This window comes from Molossus molossus, unplaced genomic scaffold (genome assembly GCF_014108415.1).
Source record: "Molossus molossus isolate mMolMol1 unplaced genomic scaffold, mMolMol1.p scaffold_m16_p_18, whole genome shotgun sequence".
Lineage (NCBI taxonomy): Eukaryota > Metazoa > Chordata > Mammalia > Chiroptera > Molossidae > Molossus > Molossus molossus.
In genome coordinates, this window is record NW_023425353.1 from 20,493,460 (window position 1) to 20,519,152 (window position 25,693).

The window sequence follows — 25,693 nt, forward strand, 5'->3', positions numbered from 1 at the left end:
ATGCAAGGCCCTGCCGGGAACGCGAGCCTTGGACTGCCGGGCGGGCCGCCCTCCACCGTCGCGTCCGGGGCGGGCCGCTGTGAGAGCGGCGCGCTCATGCACAGTTTCGGCATTTTCCTGCAGGGGCTGCTTGGCGTCGTGGCCTTCAGCACGTTGATGCGTGAGTCCGGGACCCCCACCCCTCATGAGGCCCTGCACCTCGAGTCGCGGGCCCAGGCCCCTCTTCGAGGACCCTGCTTGAAGAGTTCAGGCCTGGGGACCCTGGCCCTTTGGCGGAGGAGCCTTAGTCCCGCGAGCCTAACCTGGGCATTCCCAGACTAGGGGGAGCTCCCGTCCCGGACCCATTTATGAATGCAGCCCGTGGCCGCGGGTCACCCCTGCTCCTCTCCTACAACCCGTACACACCTTTCTTGAGATACCCTCTAAAACTCGCTTCCTTCCCACCTTGTCATCGCGAATTAAGGCTAACCACTTTCAGCCTGGGGCCATGACCCTCTTTTGGAGGGTCTTCTTAGCCTCCCCTCCGCACTGTGAACCCGCATCTCTAAATCCCCAGTTTGATACCGAGCTTTTTTCTGCACCTACACTCAAAAGATTTACTCTCTCCCGTTCGCATTTTAATTCCTCTACCCTGCAATACCTGGATTGTTAGTTGTGCACTGCATTCCCAGTACTACCTCCTCCCCTGTATGTCCTCCCACGCCGGAACTTCTTTCTCAGTTTTATTTTCTGTTTTGGTCGGAGCAGGACGCATCCAGACACCCTTCTTCTCTGCACATGTCCCCTTTTTTTCTTCCGGAACAGGCCCACCTGTTCCATCTACGTCCCAAACTTTCCTAATTAAGTCTCAAGCCTCCCCTGGCTGTTCCCTTTCTCAGCCAACTTTTATTATTTATATTTCAGTTTTCTTTCCTTTTTCATGAGACTTGAACAGCCTAGTGGCTTAATGGAGAAGGAGGCACAGAGTCAGGGAGGTCCCTGAATCCCTGTGCTAAGTCACCAGGGACCCATCCCTGAGAGTTTCATGATGGAGAAAAAAGCCCCAGAGGGCTCTTCTGGAAACTAGAAATTCCACCCTGCTGTCAAGTGTGCTGTCAGGTGGGGGGTTGTGTGTTTTCTTAGTGCACATCCTCCCTTTATAAATGTAACAAGAAGCTTCAGTTGGCTTGTAGGCCTATTGTAGGCCTATGAGTGCCCCTGCAATTGCATTTTGGGGGAAAGAAGGGTTATAACTATCCCAACAGAGGCATTAATTCCACAGTGACTTGTTCTCAGAACTTTCCCCACTGTGCTCAGAATGGGAAGTTCCTGCAGAAAGTCCTGCCTCAGCACTGGGGAGGGATCCTGCAGCAGTATGCATATGTCTTGAAAGGCCCAGTTGTTGGAGTATCAGCTTTGCTTGTTTATAACGTGGGGCTTATTTGGGTGATTTCTCCTAGGCTTTAGGTATCCCTGAAGATGCTCTTCTGAAGTGTGTGTGTGCCACTTTTTCTTTTCTTTCTAGTTTTTACTTGCCTTGCTATTTTCTTTGCTGAACAAATACCCACTTGTTCCCACAGTAGTAATTTGTGACGCCAGAGCCCAAATCAGCTGCTGACTTGGGTGCTTGAACTGTGTGTGTTTTCAAGACATTGTGTGTGGATCCTCACTCCCCTCCCACTTCGCTCTCCTCCAGCTGGCCTTCCTTTCTCTCTAAAGGAACTGCAGGCTGAGTTTTTATTTTGTTCTCTAATCTAAGATTTCTTAGCTTAGATCTGGCTGTTTTCATGGATTTGATTGATGCTGATGGCCTGACTTACTCCCTAGGGTTTGTTTCTTGTGATTTAGAGAGGGAAATGTGATGACCGAGTTCCTCGCAGCTGAGAAGGGGGCTGGGTTGAATGCGTTCAGAGTGATGGCCCTGCAAGTCTTCAGGGACACACTCACTTCTTTACTTAATCTTCAGTGTGAGCACGTGTGCAGATCCCACTGTGGTTGGTACTCTGTGAATGTAAAGACCGGACTAGAAAATGGTCTCTTGCTTAATGTAAGGCTAGATGCAGAGGGAGCTTGTGGAAATGGGTAGTAGGTCCTGGGACAGTGACGGGGAGAAGAGCTGGAAAGGCTAGAGCTGTGTCTGCCCTGGACCCAAATGAAGAGGAGAGCCAGAGCCATAGTCTCCCACCTAGAAGCAGACAGCAGGCCAAGGAGGATCCCACTGACTGGAGACCCAGTCAGGGAAGTTCCTTTCCTACCTCTTTTTTTTTTATTTTTTTTATTGCTTTTAGAAAAGAAGGGAGAGCGCCCTGGCCGGTTTGGCTCAGCGGTTGGAGCGTCGGCCTGCAGTACAGAGAGACCCGGGTTCGGTTCCCGCTAAGGGCACATACCTCGGTTGCAGTTTGTCCCCGGCCCTGGTTGGCCGTGCGGGTGGCAGCCACTCGATGTGTCCCTTCACATCGATGTTTCTCTCTCTCTCTCTCTGTTCCTCTCTCTTCCTCACGCTCTATCTGAACAAAAAATGGAAAAATGTCCTCGGGTGAGGATAAAAAAATAATAATAATAATAAAGAAGGGAGAGGGAGACAGAGAGAGAGAGAGAGAGAGAGAGAGAGAGAGAAAGAAACATCAATGAGAGAGAACATTTGCTGGCTGCCTCCTGCATGCCCCCCACTGGGGATCAGGCCCACAACCTGGGCATGTGCCCTGACTAGCAATCAGAATGGTGACCTCTTGGTGCATGGGTCAATGCTCAACCACTGAGCCATACCGGCCGGGTCCTTTCCTACCTCTTAAACTTGGATCTGTTGAAATACAACTGTGGGGCTCTTCCATTTTGCAACTGTGAGGAAATCCAAGGGGCTGCTGCATTTAGAATGACTTTACTGGGGAAAAGAGAAGGGTGGAGGTGGTCTCAAAGAAGTTCATCTGTGAGCTGTTGGGCTTTGGGGCTTTAGTCTTCTGGTCACAGCATCATTTTCTCAGCCTGGCAGAAGTGCCAGGCTCATGACAAGAGTGTCCACTCTGTAGCCCCTGAGGGAAGTCTTGTTAAGATAAGGCCACTCCAGCCCTGGCCGGTTTGGCTCAGCGGTTAGAGCGTCGGCCTGTGGTCCAGAGAGACCTGGGTTCGGTTCCCGCTAAGGGCGTGTACTTTGGTTGCGGTTTGTCCCCGGCCCTGGTTGGGTCGTGCGGGTGGCAGCCACTCGATGTGTCCCTTTCACGTTGATGTTTCTCTCTCTCTCTCTCTCTCTCTCTCTCTCTCTCTTTCTTTCTTCCTCTCTCTCCCTCCCACTCTATCTGAATAAAAAATGGAAAAATGTCCTCGGGTGAGGATAAGAAAAAGAAGAAAAAGATGAGGCGGCCACTCCACCCTTCATCAGTTCCATTGTTATCATCATCAAGCATATTTAAAATACCAGTCTTCTCTCCTGAGCGGTTTGAATTAATAGTCCCTGTCTGCGGAGTCAAGTCTTTCCCTTCCAGTGCTTTCTTCCCCCAGGCAGTGGGCTCAATGCCTCTCTTCTTGGACACGTCTGAGGGCAAGTGTTCCATTTCCCTGTTGGACCTGCTCTGTTTCATAAGGTGGACTCACTTCTCTGCCAGATGGTCTGTGAGGTGCTTTTCATCACTCTGCATCCCTGATTTCAGCGACTCCTCACCCAAGGATACTTTTCCATTTTCTTTTCTTTTTTTTGAGAGATGGAAGTGGAGGGAGAGAGAGAGAGATATCGATTGGTTGCCTCCCGCATGAATCCGGGAGGCAGAAGATCAAACCTGCAACCGACACACCCTTGACTGGGAATCGAACCTGTGACCCTTTGGTCCTTCCAAAGGCTATCGCTCTAACCACTGAGCAAGACTGGTCAGGATGTTGCTGTGTTTTTTTTTTTGTTGTTTTTTTTTTTATCCTCACCCGAGGACATTTTTCCATTTTTTGTTCAGGTAGAGTGGGAGGGAGAGAGAGGAACAGAGGGAGAGAGAGAAACATTGATGTGAAAGGAACACATCGAGGGGCTGCCACCCGCACAACCGACCAGGGCCGGGGACAAACTGCAACCAAGGTACGCGCCCTTCGCGGGAACCGAACCCGGGTCTCTCAGGACCGCAGGCCGACGCTCTAACCGCTGAGCCAAACCGGCCAGGGCTGTTGCTGTGTTTTTTATCCTGCAGGGTTCTGTCCTAGAAGGAGAATTCTCATGTATATTAACATCTTGGGGGAGGATTTTAATTCTCACAGGCCTTTCTCATCCTGGCGCTTGGCTCACCATGTGGGGTTTTCAGACAGGCTCAGTCCAGGCAGTTGAGAGTCTGTGTGCCAGGTGATATATGTAGCTGCTTCTTCAAGCTCCCTAAACATACAGAGCATTACAGGTCAGTGCCTGCAGGGATGTCCCCAGTGTCAGCATCACCTTGTTAAGTTGGTGAGCCTTCCAGAGGCTCCAGCTAGGAAAGCTGAACAAACTCAGAGGCAAGATTATACAGGGACTTCCCTCTCTGGGTTTTCTGGGATGGGTGTCCGAGTAGAAGGAAATGATTTATTTATTTATTTATTTTGTTGTAAACATTACCGATGTCCAGAAGGAAATGCTTTAAATGAGGGGCCTTTGTCATGATCTGCCTACCAAGCAATTCCTCCTGTTTTGGTGGCTTTATATATAGTCTGTGACTTGATGGAGTCACTCAGACTAGAGTCACAGCAGAATGGAGGTGAACAGTCCTAGAACCCAGCAGACTGCTCCAGTGCAAAGCAGAGGGCCTGCTGTCAGCCAGAGGTCAGTACTGGCCAGGGTGTGTGTTGGCATTGGTGGTGTTGACTCTCAGGATGTATGAAAGCAAAGCAAACTCAAGCCTCCTTCACTGTGCACAGTCAGAGTTCTGGGTTGACAGAATTGGTTTCTCACAAAACAAGCATTTTGAGCCCTGACTGGTTTTGCTCAGTGGTTAGAGAGTTGGCCTGCAGACTGAAGGGTCTCGGGTTTGATCCCTGGTCAAGGACATGTACCTGGGTTATAGGTTCGATTCCTCGCTCTGATTGGGGTCGTGCGGGAGACAGCCAGTTGATGTGTCTCTCACATCAATGTTTCTCTCTCTCTCCCTCCCTCCCTCCCTCTCACTCTGTCTAAAAATCAATGGAAAAATATCCTCAGGTGAGGATTAACCAAGAAAAAAACACAAGCATTTTGAGAGCTTGGATAAATCACCCTATTTTCATGTTACAGACATGAGGATGAGCCAGCTGGGAGAAGGTGTCATTGTTTTACAAAAACACTGCTGGCATTGAGAAATGGTAGCTTTCTTCCTGAGGCCAAAGTAACACCACAAAGCAGTGTACCCAGCTTTGAATTATTATTTTTTTTTATCCTCACCCGAGGACATTTTTTTGTTTTTTGTTCAGATAGAGTGGGAGGGAGAGAGAGGAAGAGAGAGAGAGAGAGAGAGAGAGAGAGAAACATCGACGTGAAAGGGACACATCGAGTGGTTGCCACCCGCACGACCCAATCAGGGCCAGGGACAAACTGCAACTGAGGTACATGCCCTTAGCAGGAACCGAACCCAGGTCTCTCTGGACCGCAGGCTGACGCTCTAACTGCTGAGCCAAACTGGCCAGGGAGACATTGCCTTTTTGAAGAGGGCTATCCAGTTGTCATGTACAGTGTCTCATTCTGCAGTTGTTGGCATTTCCTTGTGTTTGAGGTGTTTTTGAGGGCCCCTGTGTTTCCTGAGTTTAGTCTGGAAGTTCTGTTAATTCAGACTATCTTTCTTACAGCAAGAACACTCCATGAGCGGTGCTGTGCGCTGCGTATTGCATCACACCAGGAGGCAGGTGACATCAGGCAGCCCCACTGTTAGTGAGGATAAGGTCGATTACTGGGCGGAGGGCAGAGGTCTCTAGAGCTCTTTCTTGTAAAGGTATATTGCCCCCTCTGCAAATAATAAATCTTCTCTGAGGTGGTGATACTTGAGGTCATGTGAATATCCTGTCCCCTGGGTAAATTTTCACTCAGTGACCACCTCCTGGTAAAATAATGGAACCTAGTAATGGCTGAATTGGAGCTCCGAGGGAAGGCGCCTGTCTCTGAGCCTGACTCCCAACACTATAAATGTCGGTATCCTTTCCTCCTTCCAGAGTGCCAGCCAAGGCAAAGGGAGAAAATCCCTGGTTCCTGTCCAGACTGGTATTGTGCCCACGGGGGAAAGGAGTGTGGCCAGCATTAGCATGGCGGCTGGTTAGGAGTCTGAAGTTTTAGAAACTTTTTAGGTTTTCTAAATGCTGATTTATTTGGTAGCATTTATTCATAATGGTGATCTTTATTTATAATAAAATTTCATTAATTTGGAATATAATCAGGGCAAGAGAGAGTTGTCTAAATTAGGGGACGATCTGAATTATAGAATAATTAAATGAAATGCATTTTTTAGCCTTTTAAATACCCTGTTCAGCGTTACCCTATAGGGGCCTATCAAACCTCTACTGCTTTAATGATCTGTTTAAAGTCTTTTGCAATTACTGTAATATTTACATGAAGACGAAGTCATGTTGACAGTTTTACAGGTGGTTAAAAATAGCAGGATCCCTGGCTCGGGAACTAGTCTGACCTGGCTTCCATTTGTGCTTCTGCCAGGAAGTGCCCTTGGGCAACCTTCAGATTTCTCGAAGCTTCAGTTTCCTCCCCAGCCAGAGGGGGATAATTCTTTTTCTGGGAATGTGGAGATTAGAAAGAATGTCTTTTTTTTTTTAATCCTCACCCAAGGACACTTCTCCATTTTTTTGTTGTTGTTCAGATGGAGTGGGAGAGAGAGAGAGGAAGAGAGAGAGAGAGAAACATCGATGTGAAAGGGACACATCGAGTGGCTGCCACCCACGTGACCAACCAGGGCTGGGGACAAATGGCAACCAAGGCACACGCCCTTAGCGGGAAGGGAACCCGGGTCTCTCTGGACCTCAGGCCGATGCTCTTAACTGCTGAGCCCAACGGGCCAGGGCTAGAAAGAATGTCTTTAAGGACACTGGATCAGTGTCAAGCACAGGTTAGGGGCTTATGCCATCATCTGCATTGTTATTACAATATTTGCATTCAGGAGTTCTGTTGAAGAACATTTCACAAGTGCTTGAGTAACTCGTTTTCTGAATTAGGTTAAACATTTTCCTTTTCACCTTGTTTGCGTAACACCTTTACCTTTAGCCCTCTTTTCATAGACTGCATAATAGTAAAAAAAAAAAAAACTTTATTGAAACCAGCAGAGGGATTGTGAATTCCAAATGAGCGTGTACACCAAACCAGGTGACTTCAGTATATGTAATAATCTCCTTTCTTCACCCAACCCTTTCTTGTGTTTTCACCTGCAGTCTCCCGGGGGTCTTGAGAGGACGGTGGGTGGACTGGGGCAGCCCACTTACAGGTGATGAAGCTGTGTCCCAGTCCCTAGCGTAATCGGCCCCAGGTGCCGTGGCGGCAGGTGGTGGCACTGGCCACCAGAGCCAGCTTCCTTCCTGCAGCTTGCGCTTCACTGAATCTCCAGGTGTGCAGGCGCTGGTGTTCAGTGTTTTATGTGCTTTACAGGATCCTGGAAGGAGGTGTTATTTTTCTTTTGCAAACAAGGACAGTGAGCAGATGAAATTATTCTGTACCCTGGTTCATTTTCTCCTATTTGAGTAATTTCTATTTTCTTTCTTAATTCTTTTTTTTAAGTATGTTTTCATTGATTTTTTTTTTGAGAGAGAGAGAGAGACAAATATCAATGTGAGAGGGAAACATCAATTGGCTGCCTCCTGCAAGCCCCCAACTGGGGATCAAGCCCAAAACCTGGGCATGTGCCCTGACTGGGAATCCAACCAGGAGCTCTCAGTCCATGGGCCGATGCTCAATCCACTGAGCCACACTAGCTGGGCAATAATTCTTTTTTTTTTTTTTTTTTTTTATGTCCAAAGTATTATCTGAAGCTTGAACTATTTTATGGCTATTGATAGCATTAAAAATAAAAATTTGAAAATGAAAATTTAGTGTATGTATGAGTTACATCTTAGGTTTGTTTTTCGGGCCTGGGCCTTTGTGAAGGTTTCCCTTGACTGCAGGAGTGGCAGTCCTACCCTGGGAATGAGGTCCAGCGTGCAAGAGGCAGAGCCCCGGGAGCAGGGAGTACCGGAGTCCATTCTGTAGCTGGTGAGGAGGGGTTTGCAGGGCTCTGGGTGGGTTCAGCTCACCTGCTTTTTTTTTCACAGAATGTTCTCCTGGCGCTGTGTGACTATAAGGAGAGTAGTTAATAATTTTGAGTTAGGGATAACCCTTAAGAGTTATCCTGTTCTTCATGTATGCGTAAAAGTGGTCCACGAGTCTCTTAGATTCCACCACTACTGGGAGTTATACATCCAACCAAGGTTTTTCAACTTGGCATTTCCAACGGTTAACATTTCATGGGTTGCCCTGTGCATGCAGGGTGTTGAGCAGCAACCCTCACCTCTATCCATTGCATGCCAGTAGCTCCCCACCCCTTAACCCCTGTTGGGACAACCCAGAATACCTCCAGACATTGCCAAGCGTCCCTAGGGGGCACAGTCATCTTGAGAATTACATTTGTTTAGCCTGTGGATTGGTCAGCAGACTCTCGTGAGCTGGAGTGGAACCATTTAGAACAGTGGTTCTCAACCTTCCTAATGCCGCAACCCTTTAATACAGTTCCTCATGTTGTGGTGACCCCCAACCATAAAATTATTTTTGTTGCTACTTCATAACTGTAATTTTGCTGCTCTTATGTCTTAGGCGCCCCTGTGAAAGGGTCGTTCGACCCCCAAAGGGATCTCGACCCACAGGTTGAGAACCGCTGCTTTAGAAGGTCATTGTGGCTCAGCCAGTGTAACTCAGTGATTGAGCATCACCCCATGCACTGAGAGGTCATCAGTTCGATTCCTAGTCAGGGCACATGCCCTGGTTGTAGGCTTGATCCCCGGTGGGAGACAAGCAGGAGGCAGCTAATCAATGTTTCTCTCTCATTGATGTTTCTCTCTCTCTCTCCCTCTCCTTTCCTCTCTCTCTAAAAATCAATAAAAATACATTTTTTTAAAAAAAGGTCAGTGTTTTGCCCCTGAAGGATGAGAACAGTAGACTGTCAGGGTTTGTTAAGGTCCCGGGTGCTGCTTTGATGAAGAAGAGCTGAGACCCAGTCCCCTGTGCTTGAGGGGCACGCAGCTAGAGTGGGCTGTGGTTGGCTGTGCGACAGCATGAAGAGGTTGGAGAAGTTTGAATAGACTTGAGAGGGGGGGATGAGGGAGTCTCCCAGGGGAGGCGTCCCCAGGAAGCCCTACTTGAGCACAACACTGAAGGTGAAGGAGGTGTGAGGGACTCAACACAGAAGAGGAGAAAGCAACGGTGCACATAGGAGATCAGGCATGTGGCCGTCAGTTCTGGGGGTCGGAGAGCATACGGGCAGAGGCTCCCAGAAAAAGAGGCAGTGGTTTGGAGGGGGTTCCAGAGAGCCATCCTTATTTCATGTCAGGCCTCTTTTCTGTAGCTTGCACTTAAAAAGGATGGTGAATTAAATTATTGGATGGCAAGTCAGGTTCTGCATTTACCTCTGGCTCCATATGGATTATTTCTTTTAAAGCAGTTTTATCACGTCTGTTTTAGATGTCATGTGTTTCCCCTGAGGAACATCTGTTTGTGTCCTTTGAGTGGTAGAAGAAACAGGGACCCAGTGACCCTCTCCCAGCCCCTGTCCCCTTGGCAGTGCCTCCTCAGATAGCATGATGATGTGGGCAGACCTGCTGTGCTCGTTTGTACCAGGCATTGTGTGTGAGCCCATTTGAGAGGTAGGTGATCATATTAGCTTTGTTTCATACATGAGGAAACCGAGCCACAGGGAGGTTAAGTAACCTACCCAAGGTCTCTCAGCCAGCAAGAGGTTGAGTCAGCCTGTCTGGCTCTGGAAACACTGCTTTTATATTACCCAGCTCTTGTTAATTTGCCCTACATTCCACACAGGTGTAGAAAAATCACAGCTGCTTCCACCCCTGGGTTTCAGTCCGGCCTCGATTGTGGATAGCTAAGGCTAATGCCAGTTGGGCGAATTCTAGGAATCTCTAGCCCGCTCTGTGAGCACGGTCCCAGACTCGGGTGCGCTTGGGCTTTGCTGAAAAATGTCTCTTATGAGAATTCCGGTTGTCAGCATGTTCTAGAACTCCTGTACCTGCCACAGCAGAATTGCCAACCGCTGGATCGCCTTTGTGCCCAGACTTCGCACTTGAGTTACCACAGTCCTATCTCATAATTAGATACGTCTTCCCCCATTGCATTTGATTTAGTGTCCTCTTCATTCTGAAGGGTATTCAGTGCCATTCCGCTCGAGCCGCTTTCCAGGAAGTGGGGACAGGAGCTGATCGGGCTTGGCCTTAGGGCCTGGTTTTATGGCGGCAGGGCGGGGGGGCGGGGGGGGCATGCAGCAAAGGCGCAGTAGGGAAAGAAGGGCCACTCAGCTGGACAGGGCACTCAACCAGTATTTTTCTTGGCTCTAAAATTTCTTCTAAAGACTTGGTGTCAGGTATTTGTGGCTTTTCCTGTCGCTAACCAGTGCTGGTGCCAAGAGCTTCCACGCTTTTTCTTCTTTTTCTTTCACGGACAAAGTTGCATGCACAGTAGGTTGGGACACACACAGGGCCAACACTGTGCTTTTCATTTGTTCACATTTCTCACCCGCCTCCCCCCCCCCCCATTGTTGTTCTAGTCTGTGGGCTGTTCTAACCTCTTAAGCTCATCAGTGTTCTTCACGGGCTTTTCCATTTTCTTAGAAGACATTTTCGTTAACGTGAAACATGATGTGGGGGATGAGGTGATGACAGTTCCTGGGTTCAGTGACAATCTCCAGATGCCACCCTGTCATGCAGGAACAGGTGAGCAGCCGCGGCACACGCAGCATCTCTTGCCCAGACCCTCCCAGTGTGAACGAACGTCATGGTCGAGGCGGCATTGGAGCATTCGAGCAGGTTTCCATTTGGGTAGTGAGTTTGGGGCTAAAGTATTTACAGGTCATCCAGCAAGCGAGGCTGCCTGTACCCCACGCGTGTGCTGCATCTACACGTGGAGAGGAACGGCGTGTGCATGGGGACTTAGCTCACCTGAACAAGGTGCATTGCAGAGGTGGCTGCTCACTGGCCGGGGTTTGTTGCTGGTTCTGCCGTGTCCACTGCCCGCCCCACGCTTGGCCTGAGGGGTGGATGTTGGAGTCCTGCAGCCACAGTGCCAGGAGGCTTAATGAATGTGTTTTCTCCATCAAGAGCCTTGGTCTGTGATTATATGAGGCATGAAGGTGAGGAGGGGTGGGTGGGGGGCAGTGCTTTCTGAAGGTGTTCATGGCATGTGAACCACTGACTCATACCAGTGAGCTCAGCCCTCACTCCCACCACTGTAGCTGCCAGTAGTGTTATGTGGTGGGTCCTTTGCCTGGGCTGAGGTGGCATTCTGGCATCTTGCCTGACAGCCAGACTCCTGAACCTACCTCTGTCCTCCTTTTCAGAGCTCTTTTTGTGCATGGACATTGCAGTCACCACGGTCTGCCTTGTAACCTGGGCTAAGGAGAACAGCCATATCAGACACTGGAATGCAGCGAGATGCTGCAGGATAGCTCTTCTGCACCTGCCAGGCCCTAGCCTCCTCCCTTACCCACATCCCTTTTTCCCCTGAATGCTTTTCCCTTTCCTCCTTACCTAGCCACATCCTCCTGTCTTCCAAGAAACTTGCCTTAATGACCTAATACTGTTTTCCATTGAAGTCTGTAGGATGTACAGTCTGTACATCTGTGTCTCTGCTCTTCACTGGGCCTGGTCTGCTTGTCTGCCAGGCTGGTGCTGGGGGCACATGCTTGTGCTGTGGCTGAGTGTTCACGCCTAAAGTGGCAGCTTGCTCTCTATCAGGAGGGTGGTCATAAAAAGAGCAGTGAGACCTAGGAGATGGGGGTAGACTGAGATCTTCTCTTTTGTAAATAGTTCAGCATGCACTTTCTAAGGACACAGGTGTTCTCTTTTATAACCATAGTAGAGCTATTGAAACTCAAGATATTTAACATTAATATGTTATCAACCCACAGTCTGCATTCAGTCTTCATCAATTTTCCAAATGCTGTCTTCATAGCTGTTTTATCCTAGTCCAGGGTGATACTTTGCTTTCAGTTGCCACATCCCTTTAGTCTGGAACAGTTTCTCAGACTGTCTCTGTATTTCTTAGCCTTGATGCTTTTGAAGACTTCAGATTAGTGATTTTGTAGACTGTCTCAGACTGGGTGTGTTGGGTGTTTCCTCGTGATTACATTCAGGTTGTGTGTTTGCGGCAGGGATGCTGCATATGTGACGACGTGACCTCCTCAGTGTGTCTGAACCACAGGCTCCTGATCTTGAGTTATCCCAGTATTCTGAGGTTCTCTTTAACAGCTGGGGGAAGGTACAGGTGTCTCCAGCTATGAAGTTACAATTTTTCCCTTTGTAATTAATAAGTAACTTGTAGGGATATCTTTTGAGACTGTGTAAATGGAGGGTGTGTTTTCAGTCTTCCTTGTAAAGCCTTCTCTGGCTGGGAGGTCAGAGCTACAGACTCTGAAGGTGCTTTGGCCAGTTTGGTCTGGTGACAGTAAGGAGTCACAGTTATAGGGGACTCGTTACGTGCCACGCCCTGTAAGTGCCTTACGTACTGTACGTTAACTCTTTATTTCTCGCATTAGCCATGAGAGATGGGTACTTGTGTTATCCTAGTTTATACCTGGGGAAACTGAGGCACGGGTTGATTAAGTGAATTGTGTAAGGTTGTGGGTCTCATTTTAGTGCTGGGACTTCAGTGCTCTGCCTGCCTGCCGTGTGCAGAATTCACGTATTGTTCCTGACACAGGGACACTGCTTCTCCAGCCACTGGCTTTGTCTCCTGCGTATGAAGTTCTTGGACACCATTTGGTTCCAGTTGTTCCTCATCTGCTTGGCTTTTCACTGAGAGCATCATTATAGTCATTTTTATAAGCATGATGAGATGGACCAGGAAGGAAAAAGCGAAAAGCTTTTTATTTTGAGATTGAAATCAAACAGGGCTTGTCATTGCAATCAGAGGACTCTTTCTTAAATAGATAAATTTAACATTCAAGCTTGTTCAAAAGTGGATGAAGAGGCTCTTGTCAATAAAGGAGTCACTAGTATAGAACTTGTCCTTCTGTAAACAGCCAGAAAACAAACTAAAATATATGAAACAGCTGTTAGCAGACATTGGACAATAGGCAGCCGGGACAGTGATCCCTGAGGGAACGGAAATAATGAGGTGAGCCCTGTAGTCTTCCCCGCAACTTCCTGCTGGAGGTAACTTCAGATCTCAGGGCAGTGAGGAGGAACCCCAGCAGAGACCAGCAGCCTTGCTGAGTTGAGAAGACAAAGGTGAGGAAGCCAAAGCAGTTGGAATTTTCAGGGACAATATGGAGAAAAAAAGAGCTACATAAGAGAAAAGCTCTAGACATTTGCTTTTAAAGGGTCATCTCAAGTCTTTGCTAAACATTAATCTGTGTGTGAATAGGGTAAAACTTATGAGGCAAAGCAAAGAACAGCTATAAGCTGAACTATTCCTGGGCCTGGGAGATGTTTTTCTTTCCAGTTAGAGCGAGAGGCTTTGTTGAACACTGGGGCATTCAGTAGACACCTCAAAGAATCATCTTCTGTCTAGCCCCAGAGGGGAGGGTGCATAGCTTAAAAACAAGTCTTGATAAACACACAGAAATTGAGTAGAAATGTGTCACAGATCTAGATGTAGAGGTGAAAACTAATACCTCCAGAAGAAAATACAGGAGAAAAGCTTTGTGACTGTGGGATAGGCAAAGATTTCTTAGGACACAAAAAGCTTGAACCATTTTTTAAAAAAAGATAAATTAGACTTCAAGCATTTCTGTCCTTCAGAACATACTGTAAAGCCACAGACTGGGAAAAAATATATATATATATATATTTTTTAAATCCTCACCCGAGGACATTTTTCAATATTTTGTTCAGATAGAGTGGGAGGGAGGGAGAGAGAGAACATCGATGTGAAAGGGACACATTGAGTGGTTGCCACCCACACGACCCAACCAGGGCCGGGGACAAACTGCAACTGAGGTACATGCCCTTAGTGGGAACCGAACCCAGGTCTCTCTGGACCGCAGACCGATGATCTAACTGCTGAGCCAAACCAGCCAGGCGGGAAAAAATATTTGAAATACGAATATCTGACAAAGCACTTGCATGAAGAATATGTAAAGAATTCTTATAGCTCAGTAAAAAGACAAACAGTGCAATTTAAGCATAGACAGAGGATCTGCGTAGACATTTCTCTAAAAAAGATATACAGACCTGGCCAGTTTGGCTTAGTGCTTAGAGTGTCAGCCCATCGACCGATGAGTTGCAGGTTCGATTCTAGTCAAGGGCATGTACCTCAGTTGCAATTGGTCCCGGCCCTGGTTGGGGTCATGTGGGAGGCAGCCAGTCGATGTGTCTCTTTCACATCAATGTTTTCCCCTCCCTCTGCCTCCCTCCCTCCTTCCCTCCCTCTCTCCCTCTCCCTGCTTCCCACTCTGTCTGAAGATAAATGGAAAAATATCCTTGGGTAAGGATTAAAAAAAAAAGATATACAAAAATTACCAATAAGCACTTGAAAAGATGTTCAATGTAGGGGGCAGGAGTAGGGAGGAGGGGCATCTGTAATACTTTCAGCCATAAAGACAAAATAAAAGATGTTCAATATTGTTAGTCAGAAGGGAAATGCAAATTAAACAATGATTAGATATTGGTGTATGCCTACAAGAATGGCTAATCTTTTTTTGTATTTTCACCCGAGTACAGTTTTTTGCATTTATCTTCAGATAGAGCGGGAGGGAGGGAGGGAGGGAGGGAGGGAGGGAGAGAAACATCCATGTGAGAGTGACACATCGACTGGTTGCCACCCGCAGGACCTCAACCAGGATGGGGGACAAACTGCAACCAAGGTACGTGTCCTTAGCGGGAACCGAACCTGGGACTCTCTGGTCCACAGGCTGATGCTCTAACCACTGAGCCAAACCGGCCAGGGCAAGAATGGCTAACTTTTTAAAACTTAACAGTACCAAGAGTTGAAGAGAATGTGAACTTTGGAACTCTTACACATTGCTAGCAGAAATGTAAAAATGATACAACCACTTTGAAAAACTGAAATTTTCTTATAAAGAAAAGTGTGCCTACAGCCCAGGACTTCACCCCTAGATACTTACCTAAGAAAAAAACATGGCCATAAAAGGACTTGTATTTATGGGGAGGGAGGAATGGGGGGGGGGGGGCATCTGTAACAAAAATTAATTAATTAATTATTTTTAAAAAGGACTTGTATTTAAATAGCAACTTTGTTCATAATTGCCCGAAACTGAAAACAATCCAAGTGTCCATCAACACATGAATGGGTAAACAAATGGTAGTATATCCATACAATGTAATACATTTCAGCAACAAAAAGCAATGGACTACTGAAACATACAACAATGTGGTTGAACATGCTGAGCAAAAGAATCCAGATGAAAGGAATACATAGTGTATTACTACATTTATCTGAAATTCTAGAAACAGGGAATCTAATCTCTAGTGACAAAGAGCAGATTAGTGGTTGCCTTAGGGTTTTAGGATTGGGACCAGTGGCAGAGGGACATGAGATAACTTTTTGGGGAGATAAAAATGACTATATTTTAATTGTAGTGAGGGTTACATCAGTGCATACATTTCTCAAAACCCAATGAACTGTATGTTTAGTATGGGTGCATTTTTGGTATATAGTATACCTCAGAATTGATTTAAAAGAGAAAGGGAGCCCGGCCGGTGTGGCTCAGTGGATGAAGCGTCGTCCCATAGACTGAGAGGTCCTGGTTCCAGTCTCGGTCAGGGCACATTGCCCGGGTTGTGGGCTCGGTCCCTGGTGTGGGGTGTGCAGGAGGCAGCCAATTGATGTTTCTATCTCTCTCTCCTTCCTTCCCTCCCTCTCTAAAAGAATCAATGAAAACATTAAAAAATAAAATAAAAGAGAAAGGGGAAAAAAAACCTTGAAACAATCAAGCTGCTCTACAAACTTAAGTGCTTACACAAACAAACTTCATTACTCATTAAAGGAAGACAACAAAATCCAAATACTTAATGTAGTAATCATAATGTATAGACTCTAATAAAAAAATTTCTGCACAAGTGAAGAAGCATGAAATCGTGACCTATAGTCAGGAGAAAAGTCAGTTAATGTAAATAGACTGAGAAGTTGCAGAGCTGATAGAAACACCAGACAAGACTTGACAACAGTTGTAATAAGTATGCCGAAGGTTTTAAAGAAAAACAAACATAATGGGGAGTACAATGGAAGATGTAAAGGTGAACCAAGTGGAATGTCTATAACTGAAAATACAATTTCCGAAAAATTCACTGGCTGGACTTGACAGCAAATTAAACTCGACAGAAGAATAGATGAGTGAGTTGAAAATATAACAGAAGCCTCACAAATTGAAGCACACCTCTCCCGTGGTGGGTCAGGGCTAGTCTGTGCAACCAGAAGAATGTGTTAGAAGTAATGGTATGTCACTCTGAGACTAAGTTATTAAAAAGACTGCACCTTTGGTCTCAGGTGTGCGCTCTGGTTTGCTCCCTCTTGGATCACTGGCTCTGGAGAAAGCCAGCTGCCCTTCTTGAGGACACTCAGGCAGTGCTGTGGAGAGACACCCAAGTGTGAGCCTTCTCAGAAGCGGGTCCTCCTGCCCCAGTCAAGGCTTTGGGTGGTTTGTAGTGTGCATCCTTACAAGAGACCATGAGCCAGAACTACCCAGCTAAGCCGATAATAAATGTTTATTGTTTTAAGCCACTAAATTGTGGATTAATTTATTACAGAGTTAGATAACTAATATAGGGAAGGTGAGTACAGAAGAGTTAGGAGACTTGAACTCTATTCTCTAAGAGTCTGCAATCTATTTAGGAAGACAGATCACTTGAACCAGTACATAATGAATCCAGGCTTGTATGCTGAGTGTCCATAGAAGGTCTATGAAGGTATAGCTACATACTGGGTAGACAAGTGAGAGCTTATTGACTGGATTTCATCTTGGTGAGCAGGGCTGCCAGAATCCCAGAGTGGGTCGTAGCATCACTGTTCCTCCTGAGTTCTTGAAGGTGGTGGAAACAGGCTCAGCGATGCCAGTGAACACCTCGTCCAACTTGGCAGTCAGCTGCTTTCTTAGCCTGAAGGGACTCACAGAGGCAGTTGGTCATATTCCTTTTGTTTGCCTTGTCCATGGCAGGCCAGCCTGGTTGCTCACTGCTTGTATTTTAACTGGTAGAAAATCAGAGTTTCTACAATCCACACTGGATTGTTGAACAAGATAAATTTCTAACTAATTTGTTGTATGATGAGCCTTTGAGTTACATATGGGAGTCAGACAGGGGCTAATAATTGAAATGGAGCCTGCTTATTCTGTGCACACTTTTTATATATCAGTCTTCTCAATATCCTCCCCCCCCCAAAAAAATGTAGCAGCCCAAAGAGCTCCGGTCTCAATGTTAAGGGAGAAGAGGTGCTAAAGTTCTGGACTGTGTACAGTATAGAGCTTTGTTATATTGAGTCTTTGTATAGACTATTCACTGCCTTGAGCTCTTGGTAAGTCTCTCCTGGCCACCTGTCATTCCCTTGCCTCTAGAATGTATGTAGGCGTAGACACCCTTCTCCTGATTCTCATGTCAGATTGTTTGGTCATTTCCTGGCAGAGTGCTTTAACTCTGCTTTCTTTGGGTTCTGTACTTGCCTCTGGCTCCTCTTGCATAGCATCAGGTGTGGTAAGATGCTTAGCTAAGTCTCCTGCAAACAGCTTGGTTGATGAGCAAGCCCAAAGGAAGCATGCTCCCTGGCACTATCACCAGGTCGGAGAGTCAGAGGACAGGTAGGCCCTATGCCTCGTTTTTTTTACCAAGGTCTTGTGAAAGTGCCTGGCCTTTCTGATCAGGAGCCGGCATAGGCAGGCCTGTCTCAAATGAGAAATATCAGAACCTGGGCCTGCTGATTCTCTGGGAAGGCTGGAACCAAGGAGGACACAGTTGTAAGACAATCCCAAAACATCACCCAAACCCTTCTCCCAAACCCAAGATGCTCAGGTGCTTGCCCTCACTACATGTAGCTGTGGTTCATAGCCAAGAAAAGAGATGGAGGCAGACCTCCCTTTCAACTTGATCTCAAACAAGCTGTCTGCCTAGTCTTCGTCCCTGAGCTCATTCACTCTGTATTCTGTGTAATAGGACAAGGGATACAAAAAAACTTGGTAGTGCTTCTCATGACCACTGTGCCATATGATGGTGGTCTTCCCAGTGCCCTCATGGAAGGAAAATTGGAGGGATCCTAGCAGATAGATGAACACAGTGAGCACTGGAGTTCAGGAATTCTGTTTTGACTCAGACCACCTTTTCTAGGACAGCCTGGTGCTCCTGGCCCTAAGAGCCATGGGTTGTGTATAGTGTTTAGTTCCTGTACTGGTGTTCACAATTCTCATCTGTCTCCCTTCTTCCTCCCAGACCGCCTGTTGTTTCTAAGTGAAGAAGAGATGAAATAGCTTTGAGAGGAACCCCAAGGTTCCTTAATTACCCATCTGACCACTCTGAATGGGATTCTTCCTGCTGGCCAGGGGGGACTACAGATATTTTAACTCATAGGGGGCTGATGATTTCTTCACTTAAGATCCCAAGCCTGCTTGGGGTCAGGTTATTACTTAAAGTTAAGGCATCCTCTGCTGCTCTGCCACCTGACTCCCAGGCTTTGGGACTGAGGAAATGAACTCTGTTACTTCTCTTCTGCTCAGATTCTGATTGGTTACACAACTTCTATTGTTTGAAAAGAGAAGGCTTGGTGCCAACTTCACTGGGCCAGGGATCTAGAGAAAATCTCTTGAATGTCTTGTTATAACTGATGTCAAGGGAAGAGCTGGTCTGTTCATTTGTTTTGCTAAGGGGGCTTATTAATTCACTTCCATCGATAACATTTGAAGAGGAAGCCCCAGTGCATTCCCAGAGGAGGTCTTCTGGGTAAAGCATGGTATTCTAGACACTGGCATCCACCATGCAGTCGGCAGTCTGACGCGACAGTGCCACATTGGCTCTTGTCTGTTGAGATCAAACGAGGCCTTCTGAAATACTAGGAAACTAGTCCTCTGAACCCCAACTTTTCCTTGACCTCTTTCTGTAGCTTTGTAACAAGCCAGTTTCTCTTGGTTTTAGGTGTGTGCACTTGGAAAACCGGTGGAGACATTTCTCTCCGGTGCTTTCAGTAGACAAGTGCATTCAGGAGACTCTCAGGACAAACTGGCAGATGAGTGCTTGTCATCCCAGGGGGCTTTCCCAGACCAGGGGACAGAGGGCCTATACCTGGGAGTGTAGGTCCCAGGACCAGGGGACAGTTGTGATACTGCCCACTGGTCAAGTACATGGGCTCTGGCATCAAACAGCCTGAATTTGAGTCCTGGCTTCTCATGGTCACCATGCCACATCAGTGCTGTGTGACTCCATCCTGGGCGACTTGAGTCCTCTGAGACTGTTTCTTATCCTCAAAACGAGGGAGGTGATTACCTATCTTAATGGGTTACTATGAGAATTAAACAAGATCAGGTACTTAGCCTGGTGCATGGTAGGTGCTGAGTAAATGTGAACTCGGGGAGGCCCACCTAGGCTCACTGATCTCCACAGCAGATGATCCCTGGGGAGGTAGGACAGTTCACATTGTATCATCAGTTATTAGAATTGGAAAAAGACAGGTAACTTAATCTAAGATTCCATGTACTGGTGGAACTGGAGGGGTTGAAGGCCTTGTCTGAGACCTAGCAGGTCAAAGACTGAGCCAGGACTAGAATGTGTCCTACCTCCCAGGCTTGTTCTTTCCCACCACTGCCCAATCTAGCTACTGTTTCTTTGCCGCCTCCCCTCCCCCCTCAACATATGTACTGATGCCCACTGGTTTGTCCAGGGAATTTGTTCTAGACTGGCATGAGAAAGGGAACTCTTCCCTCATGTGAACCAAGCTTCCTAACTGTGCCACTGGGCCCTGACAGAGCCTGGAGCAACCGCCGGTGGGAGGTGGTGAGGGATGTGGTAGTGGAGGGACGTTGCACTCTCTTGGGAAACAGGGCTTTCCTTTTCCCTGCTCCCAGCTGCTTGGCCTGGCCTGAGGCAAGTGCAGGGTTGCCCAGTAGCCTGAGCTGTACAGAAGGAGGCTGACTGGCAGGAGCAACCACAGGCAGGACTTGGCAGAACTCATAGCCTCAGCCAGTGTGGCCTCTTCCCTGCACTGAGAAGTGTCAGTGGCCAAACATTCTCAGTTTTAACCTGCATGAAGACTTGACTTGAACTGTTATCATAAGCCTTGAAATGTTGGACCGTGCATGTATTGTATATAGCTGTACACACTGTACAGTCCTTCGCCACTTCGCGCTTCAACTTCCGCAGCTTCACTCTATCACGGTTTTTTCAAATATATTCATTTAAAAGTTGATTGACTCTCTCTCTCCCTCCTGCTCTATCTGAACAAAAAAATGTCCTCAGGTGAGGATTAAAAAAAAGTTCATTGAGACACTGAAAATGATACAGCATGTGCTCCATTGTCTGAGTTAATTATACACCCTGTATTACAATTACAATCAAAATTACTGTACATATGGACTGTAGGCCTATGTATTCGAGCACCTTAGGAATCCTTCAACGCCAGGTGCAACCACTAGAGTCTGGAACTGATTAACCGCGATAAACGAGGGACCACTGTACTAGCTACCTTCATTGTAGAATACAGTTCTTGAATTGTTTTTCTTTCCACATATATTTAAGTTTTCTGAGCTAATTCTATTTTGGAGGCTATTCTTGACTTTTGATAATGCTGTCTGCATTGCACATAGAGGTTTATGTTTCACAAGCTTTATGTTTTGTGCCAAGAGGCCAAGCTTCGTCGGTCCCAATGCTGGAACTTGTTGAATGGGGAATGAGGGTCAGCAGTGGCCTGGGTTCTGGTCTGACTACCACTTGCTGCCTGTTGGACTTCAGCAAGTTCCTTGACTGCACTGAGTTTCTTCATCTGAAAATTGGGTCGAGTGGACTTAACTTGAGTGCCTGGAGGCCTCAATATTCCTGATGATGATGATACCTTATCTCAGCGATTTTCAACCCTTTTCATCTCATGGCATACGTAAACTCATTGCTAAAATTCTGCAAAACACCAGGAAATATATATATCTTTACTGACCTGACCAAAAATAATAGGTATAATTTTGATTCATTCACACCAGATCGCTACTGTTGTGTTGGCCGTTGTCTTTTTTTTTTAAAGAATTTTTTTTCTTTAATCCTCACCCGAGGACATTTCCACAACATGAGGAACTGTATTAAAGGGTCGTGGCATTAGGAAGGTTGAGAACCACTGGACTCTAGGTCAGTGACCCTAACTGAATAGTTAGGTATCGCATGTTTTAAAATTATTGCTCTGGCTGGTGTGGCTCAGTTGGTTGGGCATCTTCTGGTCACTGAAAGATCTCTGGTTCGATTCCCTGTCAGGACACATGCCCGGGTTGTGGGTTCAATCCCTGGTAGTGGGTGTGCAGGAGAGAGCTGATCCATGTTTCCCTCTCACATCAATGTTTCTCCCCTCTCCCTTCTCTCTCTCTAAAAATCAACTTAAAAATCTTTTTTTTTTTAATTCTTGTGGCACACCAGTTGAAAAACACTGCCTGGTCTGATTAGGTTTTCTCAGAAATCCTCCTAGGAACTCATTTGATAGGGCATGTATATTCAGTTTAGATAGTAGAGGAGGTGACTAGGATTTTAGGTAGGGTTACCCTTTTGGGTGTGAACCTGTCCTTGGCCAGTCTCACTCACACTGCTTCCCAAAGTGTTCACAAGGGTTTCTGGATGAGGGAGGTTGTTGGCTGGTGGCCCCTTTACCTCTGCCAGGGAATGGAACTTGAAGTATATGTTCTACAGGAGATCAGAGAGCAAGTGGAATTGAGTGACACAGTTGAGTGAGTTGGCAGTTTTGTGTTCAGCCCTTTGGCTTGTGTTTAACTCTTGGTGGTTGAATATATAGCTGGATCTTCATCCTTTCTGTCCAGGTTCAAGGTGTGAAAACAAGAACCCTCCCTAGATACCCATTATATGTTCTGTTCTCTGCTGAGTTTGGATCCCCCTAAGCTGCTGGGATCATGTCAGAGCCTTGGATTACAAGGATGAAAATGCATCCTGTGATTTGCAGCTCATTCACTGCACCCAGAGCTAGTGGGTGTCTCTAGACCACAGGAAGCAGTGGCAAGACAAGTTTTTGCACTGCCTGAGCTGAGGATCGTCCTTCCGTGGTGAGGCTATGCCAGGAACTGCAGATGTCATCTCTGAGACACGCAGATTCTGGGGCCGTGCCTTTTCCTGTTTGACTAGCCATGGGGTTGCAGGGAAGGGCAGGCTTTTTTACAGTCAAAGGCCTCTTATTCAACACAGCCAGGATTGATTAGCGTTTGGTTAATTTTTTAAAGGCAGGGAGACGGGCGCAGCCGGTGTGGCTTAGTGGTTGAGCATCAACTCATGCACCAAGAGGTTGCCAGTTCAATTCCCAGTCAGGGCACATGCCCAGGTTGTGGGCCAAATCCCCAGTGGGGGGGCATGCAGGAGGTGGCCAGTTGATATTCTCTCTCATTGATGTTTCTATCTCTCTCTCCCTTCCTTTCTCTCTAAAAATCAATAAAAAACGAATAAAGGAAGGGAAACGGGAATTCTGCACCATACAAACATATACAATGAACATTTTATTTTAACTATGCCTGTGAGCATGAAGTGTGAGGGGAGTCCCTGGCCTGGCAGACATAAACACAGTGGGACATTTTGTCTGCCAGAGATAATAAATAGCACAGCAAGGATCCTGGCCCCTGGTTGACATGGACTAAATGAGCTGAAGTGACATCTCCAGTGAGTTCTGCCTGCTGGAATCTTTTCTCTTAGAAGGAAATTTTTTAAATAAAGTTTGAGGAAAGCTATTAATACCCAATGTGCAAAATTATAATTTTGTTATTTTTTTAATTATTGTTTTTAGCAACAGAAGCTTTTTTTCTTACTACAAAATACTTGCTCTTTGTAAACAACTAAAACATGGAAATACATAGCATAAATTAGTGAAAGTTTCCTATACTTTTATTCTCAAGAGAGCTAACCATAGTTAACAGTTTATTGTGTATGCCTACAAATTTCTGCATGTATATATCATTTTAAAAATAGGTTCACATGCCCTGGCCGGTTTGGCTCAGCGGTTAGAGCGTCGGCCTGCGGTCCGGAGAGACCCGGGTTCGGTTCCCGCTAAGGGCATGTACTTCGGTTGCAGTTTGTCCCCGGCCCTGGTTGGTCGTGCGGGTGGCAGCCACTCGATGTGTCCCTTCACGTCCATGTTTCTCTCTCTCTCTCCCTTCCTCTCTCTCCCTCCCACTCCATCTGTACAAAATATGGAAAAATATCCTCAGGTGAGGATAAAAAAAAAATAGGTTCACATGACACATTACTGTTTTGGTGACTTGCTTTTTTCCCATTTAACATGGATATTTTTCCATATCAATACACAATGATGTTTCCCTCTCTCTTCTTCCCTCCCACGCTATCTGAAAAAAATCAGTGGAAAAATATCTTCAGGTGAGGATTTTAAAAAAAGAAAGGTAAATGGGACAACCCTGGGGACACTGCGGAAGTGGGTTGGTGATCCCAGTCCCCAGAGTCACCAGGTAAAAGGGGGCATTAAACTGGTGACGGATGGTCACAGTGAAAACACCCTTCTGGTTCCCAGGGAGCTGGGAGGGAGGGGGAGAGAGAAAGATTGATGTGAGAGAGACATATCTATTGGTTGCTTCCTGCACAACCCTGACTGGGATCGGGGATTGAACCTGCAACTGACGTACGTGCCCTTGACCAGAATCAACCCATGCCTCTTCGGTCTGCAGGCCGGTGCTCTAACCACTGAGCAAAACTACCCAGCATTTTAAGAGTACCCCTTTCCTAATATCTTCACCTAATATTTGCTAATCTGGGCAAGAATAATTATTAATGTGCATCTTTAATCAACATTATTGAAGTTGCATAACGTGTGTGTTTGTCAGCCATTAGTATTTCTTTTCGTCCAGCATCCCCTTGGAAGACTCAGTGTCAGGCTCCCTCACCCCCACTGCAGTCAGGGGCGGTGGATGGCTCTGCCCTGCTCCTAGGAAAGAGCAGGGTTCTGAGGAGGCCCCGTGTTTAGAGTATCAAGCATATTTATTTCGTAGACAGTTTAGCTTTTTTTTCTTCTTGTTTCTTTCTCAGCCTTTGGCAGACCCTCCACGTAGGAGGATTAAAGTTGGCTAATGTAGACCCTTGGCTTCATCTGGTCCAAAAATAGCCAAGTCTTTACCAGAAATGTTCTTGAGCACTTTGACTACAAACCCAGATTGTCTGGTTCTTGCATCTACTGCCGGATATGGTGTGGGAGGGAAACTATGTTGGGCCAGTTCACCCTGCCTTGTGGTTGGTTTAGAGAGAGGAAGATTTGGGGTAGTTATCCTCTGGCAGTTTTACTGGCAGATTACTGTCCAAAACCATGGGAGAGCTAAGCCATTTGAGTCCCATTGCAGGAATAATGGCTTGCAAGTAAGCTGCTGGGAGAACCCACTGTGCAAATTCATGGAACTTATTGAATTAAAAATAAATACCTGGGCAGTACTCAATAAATACATTTTAAGTGGCAGACTGAATGAATTCCTTTGTTCAACAAATACTGTTTAGCTACCTGTTAAGAGCCAGGCACTAGAAATATGGGAGTACACAGAAGTTCCTGGTCTTACAGAGCTTACTTTTGGGTCAAGAAAACACAGAAGGATTTCTTAGACAAGAGGGGGTTAGAGCTTTGAAGAAAATAAAATGGGGAAAGGAGATTGAGGGATGGGGAAAGGCAGATGTGCGCACCTGTGGGTGGGGTGGTCCCTGCAGGCCTCAGAGGAGGTGACCTGGTAGCTGAGAGCAGAATGAAAAGGAAGAGCCACCACCCGACTAGCGGAGGAGAGTGTTCCAGACAGAAGGAGCAGCATGAGCCAAAGGGGATGAGGTCAGAGAAGCAGGCCCAGACCTAAGTCACGTGGGACCTTGGCCGTGAGAAGGATCCTGCATTTTGGTTTTGGGGTGTGTGTGTGTGTGTGTGTTCATCTTTATTGTTGAAAGTATTACAGATGTTTCTCCCTTTCTTCCCTTATTTGACCCCTTCCTTCCTGCTCCCACCCTCCTCCTGCTTTCCCCAAACTATTGTCTGTGTCCATTGGTTTTGCATATTTGCATGTAAGTTCTTTGGTTCATCTCTTCCCAACCCGCCCACCCCCCTTCCCTCTGAGATTTGTCAGTCTGTTCCCTACTTCCATGTCTCTGGATCTGTTTTGATCGTCAGCTTATTTTGTTCATGATATTCCATAAGTAAGATCATGTGATACTTGTCTTTCTCTGACTGGCTTATTTCACTCAGGATAATACTCTCCAGGTTCCTCCAAGTGTACTAGATCTTTCTAACAGCTTCATAGTGCTCCATCGTGTAAATGTACCACACGATGGTTTTATCCACCCATTTACTGATGGGTACTCGAGTTGTTTCCAGATCTTAGCTATTGTAAATAGTGCTGCTATGAACATAGGGGTGCATATATTCTTTCTGATTGGTGTTTCAGGC

General features: G+C 46.6%; 1 protein-coding gene across 2 annotated transcripts in view; it reads left to right on the forward strand.

Annotated features, from left to right (window-relative positions):
* LOC118633357 (store-operated calcium entry regulator STIMATE) overlaps positions 1–25,693 on the forward strand; it is a 54,021-nt gene continuing 28,328 nt past the window's right edge. The window contains exon 1 of one of the 2 annotated variants that reach the window (XM_036267197.1): positions 1–160. In XM_036267197.1, coding sequence (XP_036123090.1) covers positions 1–160 — 160 coding nt within the window. Of the gene's footprint in view, positions 161–10,756; positions 10,858–25,693 lie in introns of those variants that run through there. The other variant, XM_036267198.1, reaches the window with a different exon arrangement.